A 15832-nucleotide genomic window follows, 5' to 3' on the forward strand; every position below is an offset into this window, starting at 1 on the left:
TTTATGGTAAATATTAACAGTCCTGACAGGTAAGTGATCTTTAGAACCATGCAACGTTTAAGAATACTTCGTGTACTCCTACAGGCCCACTCAAATGGGAAATCTGCAAACAGGTATTGTGTATCTGTCAATTTTATTTTAAAGTAACTTGAGAAATTAGTATAGCTTCTGAAAATGACAGAAGTTTCACACCTCTCTCCAACACTCAAAGAACATATTCCCTGAGGTAATGGTCATTAAGAGTCCAGCATATATGGAGTAGACATTGTAGTCACAATGATGCTCAAAGAGATAGAAGACATGTCATCCACAGGCAAGTCACATTTGGTAAAAATTTGTTGTGTGACAATCTTTTTGTACACTGTTAAGATGTGTTGTTCTCATTGGTTTAGAAAAGAACTTAATGGCCAATAGCTAGGCAGGAAGAGGTTAGGCAAGACTTCCAGACAGGGAGAGAGCTCTCTGAGATGAAGAAGGGTGAAGACAACAGGAGATGCTGGGGGATGAACTTGCCATGCTGAAAAAGGTACTTTAGGGCTGGAGAGATGGCTCAGAGGTTAAGAGCACTAGCTGCTCTTCCAGAGGTCCTGAGTTCAATTCCCAGCAACCACATGGTGGCTCACAACCATCTATAATGAGATCTGGTGCCTCTTCTGGTATATATATATATATATATATATATATATATATATATATATATATATATATATATATATATATATATGTTAACAGAACATTGTATGCATAATAAATAAATCTTTAAAATAAAATAAAATTAAAAAAATGAAAAAGGTACTTTGCCATGTAGTGGTACATAAAAAATATGGGCCATAGTCTAGTTAGAAGAGCTAACAAGACTAAGCTATGAGCTGAGAATTTAAAATTAATAATTTGCTGCTACTGTGGAGTTGCTGGTGGAACGGAATATTCCACCAACAAAGACTGGATTTAAGAATTCAATAGAAAATATTAAATGAAATTTCAATAATTCAAAAGGTGTACAATTAAGTTTGAGAATCATAACTTATCCCATTTGAGATAATCCCATATATCCCAAGCAGACTTCACACACCCCGTGAAGATGAGGATAATCTTGTTCTTCTAATTTTCTTGCTTGTGCCTCCTAAGTGCTAGGATTATGAGCCCAAACCATTTTACCTGGATAATCTTTGTTACTGGTTTTGTTGGTTGAGTAAAGTATCTATTAGTAAGCTGTTTCTAGAGGAACACAACCAATGATGTGAATATATAATCAATATGTTTTATATATCATATATTTAATATATTAATATAAATTAATAATATAAACAATTTATATATTTACCCATAAGTAAAATAGAATCCAAATTGAAAATCCCACAGTGTTTCATAACTTGAAGGATTAAAAGACTCCAGTACATATCTAATGTGAGATGCAAGAAGAACTCTTATCCATAAGCTCCTGCAGTCTAAAAACCAAGTGACTACTTTCACCACACACTGACACAGAACAAACATGCTATTCTGAATCAGAATAACCAGAACACAGTACAGAAGGATTAGCCCCACGTCGACAAGGACAAATACACAATCAGATGGCTCCACTTTTTGGGACTTCGGCAGCACTGGTGTTGACATTAAAGGACTCAGTGTGGCCCCACCCTTCCAGCTTCACCAGGAAGACATATAGCCTGTCTCCCATGCATGCTCCTCATTGCTTGTAGGGTTCCTTAGCAGATCCTGGACTTCCCTCCATCATATAACTGGCTCCCCAATATCTTGGTCAACGTAATATTTTGTTTATATAAGAAATGGATCACCACAGTCTTGAGAAAACTGCATGATTCCAGCATCCATTACTTGTATTTTTTTCCAGCAATCAAACAATGATGTCACAATAATCTCAAGCAATACCTCCCAATTTTCAACACTCCATATTAACAGGATTTCTCTTATACACTAATTTCCTTCAATTGATTATTATCTAAGGGAGGATGAAATACTTTGCTATATTCTTTGCCTTCATAAATGTTTTCTGATATAACCTCATTTAGTCTTACAAAGTGTATTTGTTGGACAAAGTTAAAAGTTATTGCCGGAGTCATATGTACAAGGTTTCTACATAATATGAATTCACTTGTGGTTAACAAAAATTGGGTTTAAACTAAATGTGTTCCACATGATTTGTATCTGTAGGTTTTCTCAACAAAAAATTCTTGATATGAAGGTGTGTCAAATAACCTTTTGTTGGAGTTTACAGTAGTTTCTCTTAAATATGATTTTCTCATAATTAATTTCATTTTCTCATGTTTCATCTATTTACAGTTTCATTTGCTTTAACCTCTACACTATGGTGTTCAACTGACAATAAAAAAAAATCAAGAAACACTTTACCATATTTGTGCAACGGTGGAGCTTTTTCCAATGCGATTACTTTAATGTAGGGCTAAGGCTGAACAAAGCTCGGAGCCGTGTGACATTGTCCCAAGGAAGGAGGCTCTGATGGTAACTCTAGCATAAAGAAGATTGGAAAACCTTGCCACATTCTTTACCCGGTGCAGTTTCTGTTGCTGTGGTAAAAGCCATGATAAGCAACTACACAGGAGAGAAAGGAGTGATATGGATTGCACTTCATCATTCTTAGAAGCCAGGGCAGAAGAACACAGCTGAAATCTAGGGCAGCAGGTAAAACAGAAACCATGGTAGAATGCTGTTTTCTGTTATCATCTCTCTGATTTGGCATTAGTCGCAATCTCATACACCTGGACCACCTGTCCAGGAGTGGCACATCCAAGGTGCACTGGCATCATCTCGTGGTCTAGATTCATCTACATCAGTTAGTATTCATGGTAATGCCCCACAGGCATGCCCTTGGGTCAGGGAGTTCCAGTCATGTACCTGCTTGAGACAATATCACATGTTGTTTATCTGTGTAAGCTTTATCAGAAGCAAAATAGGAATAAGTATCTACAAATCTTATCAACAAAGATTTTTGGTGGTGATAAAGACCTTACCACATTTCCCACACAAAGAGGGCTTCTATTCAGAATGAAAATTTTTATATGTTTTATGATATCACGAAGTAAAAATATTTTATGAACATTTTAAGACTGTACTATTTCACCTCAGTATGAACTACCATGTGTTGAGAAACACTGGTCAGCGTACTAAAGGGTTGGTAACAGTTTCTCACAGGTGGCATTAATGTCCAGTAAGAATTATCAGGTATTTCAAAAGTTCTTTGTGAGTACAGACTATCTCGGCACGGTCTTCACACTTGTGTGGTTTCTCTCACAAATGAATTCGTTGATGTTGCTTGAGACCAGAAGACTGGTAATAGCTTTTCCCACAATCTTCACACTTGTAACGTTTCTCCCCAGTATGAATTATCCGATGTTTAGAACATGCTGTAGAACTTCGAAAATCCTTGCCATATTCTTTACACCTGTAGGGTTTCTCTCCAGAATGAATTCTTTGATGATCCCTAAAGTTTTTCATGTTGTTGAGCCCTTTGCCACATACTGCACATTTGTAAGGGTTTTCTGCATTGTGAGTTAATTTTTGCTGACATAAGTAGGATTTTGTAGACAAGGCTTTTCCACATTCTTCACACTCGTGGGGTTTCTCTCCAGAATGGATTATCAAGTGAGTAGAAAGAATCCCGGAAGTCCTAAAAGCCGCACCGCACACTTCACAATTGTAGGGTTTCTCTCCTGTATGAATTCTGTGGTGTTCAGAAAGTGATGATGGAGCACGGAAGGCCTTGCCACACACGTCACACTGGTAGGGCTTTTCTCCATTATGAATTCTCTTGTGCACAGGAAGCACTGATGGAGCACGGAAGGCCTTGCCACACACTTCACACTGGTAGGGTTTCTCTCCTGTATGAACTCGCTTGTGTTTAGAAAGCAATGATGGACAATGGAAATCCTTGGCACATACTTCACACCTGTAGGGTTTTTCTCCAGTATGAATTCTCTTATGCACAGAAAGTAATGATGGGAAACGGAAGGCATTTTCACAAACTTCACACTTGTATGGGTTTTCTCCTGTATGAATTCTCTTATGCTTAGAAAGTATTGAAGGATAATGGAAGGCCTTGTCACACACTTCACACTGGTAGGGTTTCACTCCTGTGTGAATTTTCTTGTGTACTGAAAGCAGTGATGGAGCACGGAATGCCTTGTCACATATCTCACACTTGTAGGGTTTCTCTCCAGTATGGGTTACTTTGTGCTTAGAGAGTAATGATGGAACACGGAAGGCCTTGCCACACACTTCACACTTACAGGGTGTCTCTTCTGTATGAATTCTCCTGTGTACAGAAAGTACTGATGGAGCATGGAAGGCCTTACTACATATTTCACACTTGTAGGGTTTTTCTCCTGTATGAATTCTCTTGTGTTCAGAAAGTAATGATGGAAAACGGAAGGCCTTGTCACATACTTCACATTGGTAGGGTTTCTGTGCTGTATAAATTTTCTTGTGTTCTGAAAGTACTGTCGAAAAATGAAAGGCCTTACCATTTACTTGACAATTAAAGGGTTTCTCCTTTGTATGAATTCTCTTGTGTTTATTAAGTACTGACGGACCATGGAAGGCCTTATTACATAAGTCACACTTGTATGGTTTCTCTCCTGAATGAACTCTCTTGTGTTCCCTTAGTAATGCTGGAACACGAAAGGCCTTAGCACATTCTTCACACTTGTAGGGTTTCACTCTTAAATGAATTCTCTGATGCTTACTAAATTTTGATTTCCAATCAAAGGATTTGCCACACGCTTTGCATATATAACATTTTTTTCCTGGTGAGTAAAAGTGGAGAAATAAATGAAAGGAGAGAAACATCCTTTATATTTACAGTGCTCATTTACAAAAATAGAAATATTTATTCACACTTGCATTATCCTGTGTAAATGATAAGCTATATTCAACTTTCTATACCTGTTTTTAACAGTCTAATTTATAACATATGATAGCTGTAAATCATGTAACTTTCCACTGAAGGAAGAAGATCACGACAACATATAATATGTAAACAAAGGAATATTAATGGAAGTCAATCATGTAAGGAAGGCATATAATCAACAATTAAAAAATCTTAAACCTTTATTTGTTAAAATACAAATGAAATGCCACTAAATTTCCCCTTTTTGTCTAATTATCCTAATGGAAATCAGTCCCTTAAACAAATATAAAAATCTTATGATTATATAAAAACAAAGTAGTCAAACTTTGAAAATACCTAAATATACTCTCTCATATATATATATATACATATATATATATATGTATGCATACATATCGTATATGTATACACTCTCTTGTATATACATATTTGTATATCACACACATATATATGATACACGTATATGCATATATACATATGTATATACACATGTGTATATGCATGTATGTGTATATATATGAGAGAGTATATTTAGGTATTTTCAAAGTCTATATATATATATGTGTGTGTGTACTTTTAATATATAGAGATTTGGTCTTTGAAGTTATCAGAGTTAAGTTGCAGAAGAAGCCTGTCCATAATATTAAAAATACATTTCAAGGATTCAAGATAAAAGTTTTATGCATATCTTATGAAGATAATACATATCCAAGTTAAAGTTCCTTTAGAAATGGCAGAGTTTGACTGTCACTGAATGAGCCTTAGATCACCCTACACATCTGACAGATATCACCATTTGACAGAAAGAGATCCTTAATAGTGATTTCCACCAGAACACTGTGCACTAAATGCTCAGAGAAAGTCTCGTGTTCTACCGGGTCTCTGAATTTCCACTGTCCCCTCATTTCTATATACCTGCTTGCATGGCAGCTACTGCTGCTTGTTTCTTCACATCAGAAGGTTCTTGTCGTTGCTCCAGAAATGTCACCAGGCATGGCTTACAGGATGCAGGACCTGATTTTGGGAAAAGGGAACATCATTGTTAGTGGGTTCTCCTGGGGATAACATGTCCTCTCCAGAACTCAAACAGGACAGGAACCTGGAGGCAAGAGCTGATGACAAGGTCATGGAGGGGTTCTGCTTACTGCATTTCCATGATTATTTTACTTTTATGATTTTGTTAAAATTCATACATTGTAGAAGTTCATTTCCAATGCCATTTAGATGACCCCACACCACAAGAAAAGGAATAGAAAGAAAAATGAAACATTAATGCTAAAAATATACAGTTGTTTCATAATTAAAAAGAATAAAGGAACATGTTGTGAACAAAGTGAGACACACAAACCCAATAAAATAACATCTAATTTTGCTGCAGTTAGGCTGACTGTGAGGATGTGCCTGCATTTCTTCTTACTACAGACTACATACCTAGTTCTCACAGAAAAAATAGACTACATGAGAAATCAAGCCAGCATCTCCCCTCAGAACATAACGAGTTCTATGGAAATGTTTAGCAATAGGAATTACTTAGATGAAGACCAAGACACAGATTTTAAGAATACATAAACTTCATCAAAGACTACAAAGCTTTTAAAAGACATGAAGAAACACCTCAATGTCACTAAAAACTGCACCAGCCTTTCTTGGGCTGCCAACCACCTCCCAAATCATGACACAGAGAATTATTATTAGTTTTTTTTTTTTTGAGACAGGGTTTCTCTGTGGCTTTGGAGCCTGTCCTGGAACTAGCTCTGTAGACCAGGCTGGTCTTGAACTCACAGAAATCCGCCTGCCTCTGCCTCCCGAGTGCTGGGATTAAAGGCGTGCGCCACCACCACCCGGCTTATTATTAGTTTTGAATAATCAACCTAGCTTAGGTATTGTTCTATTTAGCTCTCTTAACTTAAATTACCCTGTTTCTTTTTATCTACCTTTGCCCTAACGGCTTTCCACATTTCTTTCTGTATCTCTTACTTTCACTGCTTCTCTATATCTGACTGGTTGGCAGCAGCCTTACTTTTTGTCTCTGACATCTCCCTCATTCTCTCCTCTTCCTCCTTCTCCTCCTTCCTCCCGCAGAGACCAGATTTCTCCTAATATTTATTTTCTCTGCCCTTCAGCCTCACCTACCCTCCCTCTGCCTAGTTATTGGCCACTCAGCTTTCTATGAGGACAATCAGTTGCCTTAGCTAGGCAAGATCAAATAAAACCGACACACCTTTTCATAATTAAGCAAATACAGCATAAACAAAAGTAACACACCTTCACACAGTTTAATAATCCACCACATAAACAAAAGTAACACACCTTCACACAGTTTAATAATCCACCTCATAAACAAAAGTAACACACCTTCACACAGTTTAATAATCCACCTCATAAACAAAAGTAACACACCTTCACACAGTTTAATAATCCACCACATAAACAAAAGTAACACACCTTCACACAGTTTAATAATCCACCTCATAAACAAAAGTAACACACCTTCACACAGTTTAATAATCCACCTCATAAACAAAAGTAACACACCTTCACACAGTTTAATAATCCACCTCATAAACAAAAGTAACACACCTTCACACAGTTTAATAATCCACCTCATAAACAAAAGTAACACACCTTCACACAGTTTAATAATCCACCACATAAACAAAAGTAACACACCTTCACACAGTTTAATAATCCACCTCATAAACAAAAGTAACACACCTTCACACAGTTTAATAATCCACCTCATAAACAAAAGTAACACACCTTCACACAGTTTAATAATCCCCCCCCCGCATAAACAAAAGTAACACACCTTCACACAGTTTAATAATCCACCTCATAAACAAAAGTAACACACCTTCACACAGTTTAAGTAATAATCCACGGCATAAACAAAAGTAACACACCTTCACACAGTTTAATAATCCCCCCCCCCCGCATAAACAAAAGTAACACACCTTCACACAGTTTAATAATCCACAGCATAAACAAAAGTAACACACCTTCACACAGTTTAAGTAATAATCCACGGCATAAACAAAAGTAACACACCTTCACACAGTTTAAGTAATAATCCATGGCATAAACAAAAGTAACACATCTTTGCCTAGTTGTAAAAGTCTACACATTTCCCCATTTTGTCTAAATAAACAGAAGGGTTTTAACTTTAACAAAGAAAAACCACATAAAAGAAGAAAAATTATCAAGGAAGGATTACATTTACAATATCTAGTCCATTCATATCTGGCAAATTCCGAGAAAGTACTACATTATTAATCCTCTCTTGGTGAGTCTAAAATTTGTACCCACTTTACCTTCTATCATATATAAGAAAAATTATAACTATAATTACCCAGTGTTCAACTTCAAAAAAGACCCCGGAAGGATATAATATTACCTGAGTAAACCATAAGCATATTGCAAGCCACTTCCAAACATACAGAAATCTGTTTCCAGCCTACAGATTTAGAACATCTGTCAAACTTTTCTATGAAACGGAAGTTTTATTGTAATGTCCTGCCTTGTTTTGTCAAAGTTCAGCAATCATTTTCCTTTCTGTGCTTGTTGAATTAGGACAGCATACTGTCAGCAGTCAAGGCAAGCACAGTTTCCTGCCCAAATGAAAGCAAACTCCATATAGAATTTCTTCAGTGCCCATTATCTTCTCTGAAGTAAGCTGGTGCTGCCAGAAGCAAATGTTTCTCACTGTCCTGAAAAGTCTCAGGTTATTAAACATCTTAAATGCTATATTCCATAGGTTTTTGAAATGTTGATGATCACCTATCTATCTAATATGTATCTGTTTAAACTTGAAAGCATACCTACCATGACTCCAAGTTTGATTATCATAGGGGACTAACTAGTAACCTGCATTTCTTAAGTATACATCATATCTGTAGATGAGCTGCATAAGTACAATACCCCAAACAAGAATAGAAACTTGAATATATAGTATACCAAAAATAGTTTTAAATTTGCATCAACGTACCAAAATTCATGACAATGCAAAATATTTGAGGTTAATAGTTGTCTTTATATTCTATATTCCTATAGTCCTCCAAAATGATAACAAACCTCCATAACCCACCAAATTACCAAAAACTGCCCAGCCAACCACTTGGCAATGTGGGTGTTATATTCTCTAGAGTATATGGCTTTCTGTTGTCTATGGGCAAAGGCACCTTTTTAGGTAACCTGAAAAAATGAAGATACTGACAAACTGCTGGAAAAACCAGCAATAACATATGTTAGCCAGTCTCTGTGCAATGGGAAAGCACAAGGCTTATCTGGAGTCCTGGCTAGATTACTTTGTGAGGCTGGATTATGGCAGCCAGCAGTCTTGAAACTGTTCTGCATGCAGGACTCTGAGGAAACTGCAGCAGAGGTGCCCCGAAACGTTAAATCAACTGGGTCACCTGTTTTCATTGGCATCTGGTCCCTCTGCACTGAAAACACACATGCTTTCAAAAGTAATATACATGTCTACATTAACACAAGTATGAACTGTGCACTGTACACAAGCCAGCTGAAGATAATGTTTTTATTTTATGTTGAGTAGGTAAAATATTTATCATCCACCCTGTAGTTTTTCTAGGTTTATTTCTTTATATCTGTAGCCAGGATTTTCAGGGGCTCTTCTCTGATCAAACCTGATCTCTATCAACCTTAAACGAATCCACAGCATTTTATTTCCTTAGAAACAAAAGCACAATCTCTTTCCCAAAAGCAATACATTTTTTTACTTCTATTAAAAGACATTCCTAATGTATTTGGACTGGTTTAATTTAATTAATGTCACAATCTCATGTCTCTCAGCTGCATTCAAAAAATTCAAAATTAACACAACATATAGGATTTAGATTCTCTGTGTATTTCTCATCTTCCCTGGCTTATTTTTTTTATATTACTTTACTTTTCTCTTTATCATTTTAAAACTACTTACTGTTTTCTATGACTGTCTATATCCCTTTTTGCTTCTTTCTTAAGCCTATGGGCATTGTGAAACTGTAACTCATAGAGACTTGTTTTATATCTAGATCTGTCTTTAATAAGTGGTTGCAGCTACATATTTGCATATCAAGTTGCTTCAATGCCCATCAACCTCTCTGAAGTAATTGGTTCTGCCAGAAGCTGACAAGTCTCACTGTTGAGAAAAGTCTAAGTTCTTAAAACCTTTTAAATGCCATATTCTGTAGGTCTTTTAAGAGTTGAAGATTGGGGGCTGGAGAGATGGCTCAGTGGTTAAGAGCATTGCCTGCTCTTCCAAAGGTCCTGAGTTCAATTCCCAGCAACCACATGGTGGTCCACAACCATCTGTATTGAGGTCTGGCGCCCTCTTCTGGCTAACTCCGTACAAAATAAATAAATAAATATTTTTTAAAAAAGAGTTGAAGATTATTATATAACAGAAATACATTTCTGTTTATCTAGAAAACCTAACATGACAAGTTTGACTATCATAAATGACTATTAATTTTTAATTATACATTTAATACACATCATAGGAAAAATCCATCAAGATGAAGTCTGAATTCTGAACATCTATGCTCCAAATTCAAGGGCAACTCACCTAGGACGAGTAGATGACAGGAAATAATAAAATTGAGGGTTGAAATCAATGACATAGAAACAAGAAAACAATACAAAGAATGAATGAGAAAAAAAGTTGGTTCTTTGAGGAAATCAACAAAATAGACTAACCCTTATCCAAAAGAAAGAAAATATGCAAATGAACAAATTAGAAAAGAAAATGGAGGCATAACAACAGACACACAGGAAATCCAGAAAATCATCAGGTCATACTTCAAACACCTGTACTCTACAAAATTGGAAAAGTTACAGGAAGTGGACAATTTTCTGGATAGGTACCACATACCGCAATTAAATCAAAAACAGATAAACAATTTAAAAAGAGGGTGGAAGGGGAGAGGGGAGGAAGAAAGGAAAGGGGGAAAATGTAATACTCAATAAAAAAACAATAAAAAAGAAACAAAATATTTTTTTTTCTGCTGTCTACAAGGAACACATTTAAGTGATATTCTTTACATTTTCCCAATGGAATAGAAAATAGGTTTTCAAAAATATTTTCTTTGGTATCTATTTTAACATCTCCCTTTTCATTCTGGTTCTGCTACTGTGGTCATGAACAGAATGGTTCCTTGGGACAATAGTCACTCATTCTTATAAATAAATCTGATGTGAATTTGTGATCATTTGAATCCTTTCATTTAATTTCAATAATTTCTCTTCTGATCTTTCTTATTTCTTACCATCAGCTGGGTTTGGATTAGGTTGGTTCTTGTTTATCCCAACTATTTTTATTGTATGATTTAGCAATATTTTTGGATGCTCTTTATCATATTTTCATGTAGGCAATCATAGCTAAAACCTTTGCCCATAGGATTGATTTCAAGAGGTTCCAGAAATTTAATCTTATTGTCATTTCATTTTCATTCACATGTGACTTTTATATATAAATGAACAAAGTTAAGGAAGAACTTAACGGGTCTATAATGGACCCAAAACAAATGGGGAAAGTGAATTTTTAATAGAAAGTCTTCCAGATTAAAAAAAATGATTCCATGCCTAGATCGATTCACAACAGAATTCTCATGGACATCCAAAGACTTACAGCTAATCATTCTTCAAATTTTAAAAAAAGAAACAGAAGGACCATGCCAAACTACTTCTATGAAGCCAATATCATTCTAATAACACAATTAGGTAAAGATAAAACAATAAGAACAAAAGAACACTAGGGAACAATATCCATAATGAACACAGATTCAAAATGCTCAAAAAAAAAAAAAACCTGTAAAGAGAACACAAACACATCAAAAAAGATTATCTGACATAATCAAAGTTGGCTTATCCCTTGATAAGGGACGATTCAACATACACAAGCCAATAAATGTAATAAACCATGTGAATAGTCTTAAGACAAAAAAACATCACGAAAGCATCCCAACAGATACAGAAAAGGCCTTGAACAAAATTCAACATGCACTCATGATAAACGTGCTAGAGAAGGGAGGACTAGATAGAACACACCTCTTATGAAATCCATGTATGAGGAAACCTCTAACCCAAATCTTCCTAAATGAGGAAAACATAAAGCAAGCAACTGACGTAAGTATAAATTATCCATATCCTTTCCCAATTTTGCTAGGAGCACTAGCTGGATCAATAAGTCAAGGGGGGTAAATTAGAAATAGGGAAAGAAGGCAAACATATGCCTATTTGTGGATGATATACAAAGATAATCTCAAAACTAACACTGAAAAATTTCTAGACATACAAACAAATTCAGCAATGTGGAAGAATAAAGAGTCAACTTGTGCAAATCAATAATTTTGTATACACAAACAACAAATGTAGAGAGAAAGAGATCACAAAGACATACCCATTCACCATGGCCTCAAAGAATATAAAATGTCAGCCGGGCGATGGTGGCACACGCCTTTAATCCCAGCACTAGGGAAACAGAGGCAGGCGGATCTCTGTGAGTTCGAGACCAGCCTGGTCTACAAGAGCTAGTTCCAGGACAGGAACCAAAAACTATGGAGAAACCCTGTCTCGAAAAATTCCAAAAAAAAAAAAAAAAGAATATAAAATGTCTGGGAATGCAACACACCAAAGAGGTGAATTCCTTTTACCTGGAAAACTTTAAATAAATGAAGAAAGAGATAGAGAAAGACATCAGAAAATAGAAAGATATCCAATGCTAAGTTATTGGTAAAATTAACACTGGCAAAATGACCATTTTACCAAAATTAATGTACAGATTGAAAGCAATCACATTCAAACTTCCCATCTCATTGTTAACAGAAATGAACACTATCATACAGGTCATATGGACTCACAAAAAAGCCGTACATAGCAAAAACAATCTTGGAAAAAAAGAACAATTATAGGAGGACTACTCTAGATATCATGATATAAGATAGAGGCATAGTAATAAAAACAAGATAAAAGGTTTAGAAAAGACAGACATGCATGCTAGACCAATGGAACAAAATCAAAGAACCAAACATCAGCACTACAACTTCAGTCATTTACCAGTTCACAAAAATGACAAAATATACACTGGAGAAAACAAAGCATCTTCAACGACTACACCCAATAAACTATGTTTTTACGAACTTTTTTTTTTTAATACAGGTCTCATGTAGCCTAGGATCACTTTGAATTCGCTATGAAGCAGAGGATGACTTTGAACTCTGGGTTCCCTGACTCTTTCTTGAAATTCAGAGATGACAGGATGAGCCACAGAATAGGCTTAATTCGAAATATCTATAATGTCTGAGGCCTGTAGGTTATACGGGAGCATGCTGCTCTACCATTCCTACAGTGTAAGGAAGTTGTTTTGATGTAGAAAGCAGTGAGCATTTCCCACTTTGCATAATGTTACTATTTTCCCTACCGATTCACCTTAACTGAGAAGTGGCCATTATTTTAAATATAGTTGGGAAATCACTGAAAATTCCAGTGGAAAGGACAAGGTGATTTGAAGCCCATGTTTCCTAAGAGTAGACATCAATGTCACGAGCCAGTCTCCAGCACACTTGGTTTGACTGAAGATGGCAATATATGTAAGAGTCCATGAAACAGGGAAAGGAACTGGGCAGGAAAATTGTCAGAAGAAGCTGTGCTGTGCCTGTTTGTGAGTGAAAAACTCTTGTGGAATTTCAGTACTGTGGAGAGACTGGCATGTTGCAGGTTCAGAGAAGAATTCCCTGCTTTGGGCTGGTTTTACCATTCAGAAACAGTCATTCCTTGCATCAGCCTGTGGTGGACTAAACAGTTTGTGACAATAGATGAAAGAAACTTTTAGAATTGTCACCCCATCATAGTACATGACCAATGGAGTTCCCACCAATGCATTTTAAAATTGCCTTGACCAATGGCATTCTTTGTTCTGTAAACCCATGAAACTGCTTCCCCTTTGGAGCATGGAATTTGGGGTACCCTAAATTTGTGTTCCCAGGGCATGGTCACTCAAATGGCTTCAGATTAAACTGTCTCTTTTCCCCTTTAAGATGAGAGCTGAACGTTTTGTATTGACAAGAACCTACTATGTGCAAATCACAGGGACCTGAGTAAGCTACAACCTTCCAAAATCATCTTTTATTGTCTCTAGCTCAGCACAAAAACTTGGGTAAATACTTCTAGAACTGTTCAGGTAACATCAGAGGACCTGGATGCCACATTCAGTGGCAGAGTTTGTTTAAGGGAGTTTAGAGACTATTGATAAAGTCAAGAGATAGAAGGAAAGCATGTCACCAGAGGACAGTATACAGAGTCTGCCAGGTCAGTAGGACCATTTCTCCCCTTCTTTACACAGACATTCAAGCCTCCTCCTGTCAATCACGAATTCCGTTCCTCTCATTACACCAAGTCCTCTCTCATATCTGAAAAGGAGTCTAAATTTCTGACATCACTCAGTCTGAAATGGAATTGGATGTGGTATTACTGTTCAGTCTTTTTCCACTCTGCACTGTGAAATCCATAATTATCTGGATTCTGCAGAGAGGGTCAAACTAACCACAAAATTATTCTGTGGGTATATGGGAGTATAATGTGATGATTCCAGTCACATGAGTGTATATAAGTAATTCCTATTCCTATTTATGGAGGCTTCCATAAATCTAACAATTCATTCCAAGGAAAAAGGAACTAATATCTATGCAGCAATTGCCCTCACAGGACTCTTTGCCTCTGGAAACTGGGAACTTTAGGAACATCTGCGAGATCAAACCAAGAGTAATAGGCCCAACATAAAGTTTAACAGGCGCAATTTGTCCAAGTATTCAACATGTCATGTGAAATCTGACTACAGCCATGCAAGCAACGGTCAGCTAGGGGCATGCTACCCAGCCAAGCAGGAAAGATAGCTCTCCAGCTCTTCAAACCAGCGGTCACAGACCCAGCCTGCCTGCCAATGCGATCCTGTTCTTTCCAAACTTCATTCCTTGGCTACTGAGCCCTCCAGACCCAGAAGCACAGGTGGGCTCGGGCAGCAGGGGCGTCCTAGGAGACTGGACACACACAGAACATGGCTTTGGCGTGACGCCCTCTCCCCTCTCAAACCCGCACCCAAGTTCAGTGTGCCAGCCTAAGTCAGCACAGCGTCTCCAGGTCAGCTTCTCCCGCCTCCCCGCTAAGCAGCCCAAGTCAGCAACCTCCATGTCGAACCAGCCAACTTGCCCAGTCCCTCAGATCTGCAGGACGGCGCTGCACCCGGCACCAACCTCCATGTCAGAGATCCAAGCCCAGCGCTGAGCAGGACGCGCGCCCAACTTTGGGGAGAAGCTAAGAGTACGGGGAAATTCTGTATCCACAGCACCTTTTTGTGTCGTCATAGTGGTCTGGACTATATTTCCCATAAGTCAGCGCGAAGGACTTCCGCTATCCCCTCCCAGAAGGTTTGTTCAGTGACTGGGTTCCTGCCAAGTTTTGTTTGCATGAAGTTGTAAGGAAAGAGGCTTGAACACAGGGACAGTCACGGTGTATCAGGCTGTTTTAGTCCTGCGTTCTCAGCACCCGGTGTTAGCTTGTGAGCCGAGCCTTTTTCCAATAATGGTTTACTACGTTTCCTAGTTATTTCCGCTAATACCTGTGAGTTTAAAGCTCAGGTCTACTTAGTGTGGGATTTTACTACTGCGTGAAAATTCACATTGGTCTGTTTTACTTAAAAATAAGGAAGCCGGAAGCTAATGTAGGACTAAGCATCATCTCTTCAAGATGCTTTTTGAAACCATCCTTGGTAATCCTGCCGCTCATACAGCGTCTCGGGTGCTTAAGACAGAAGACTCAGAAAACAAGACTAACAAGGACAATTTATAGATGTGTTTTATTTAAACACATGGTAGAGAATGGACAGGGTGGGCTAGGCTTAGGAGTAAGGGCTATGCCACTTGACTATAATGAAGGTGGCTTTGGTTTAAT

At 37.3% G+C, this 15832-nt stretch overlaps 1 protein-coding gene across 1 annotated transcript; it reads right to left on the bottom strand.

The window, feature by feature from the left end:
- Positions 1-797: 797 nt before the first annotated feature.
- LOC142851752 (uncharacterized) lies at positions 798-15250 on the bottom strand. The gene is made up of 3 exons (XM_075975754.1): positions 15136-15250; positions 5804-5902; positions 798-4784 (listed from the first exon to the last, which is right to left on the bottom strand). The coding sequence occupies exons 2-3, from the start codon at positions 5811-5813 to the stop codon at positions 3271-3273; spliced, it is 1524 nt and encodes a 507-aa protein (XP_075831869.1). The 5' UTR covers positions 5814-5902; positions 15136-15250; the 3' UTR covers positions 798-3270.
- Between the last annotated feature and the right edge of the window lie 582 nt (positions 15251-15832).

Source organism: Microtus pennsylvanicus, chromosome 6 (assembly GCF_037038515.1).
Source record: "Microtus pennsylvanicus isolate mMicPen1 chromosome 6, mMicPen1.hap1, whole genome shotgun sequence".
Lineage (NCBI taxonomy): Eukaryota > Metazoa > Chordata > Mammalia > Rodentia > Cricetidae > Microtus > Microtus pennsylvanicus.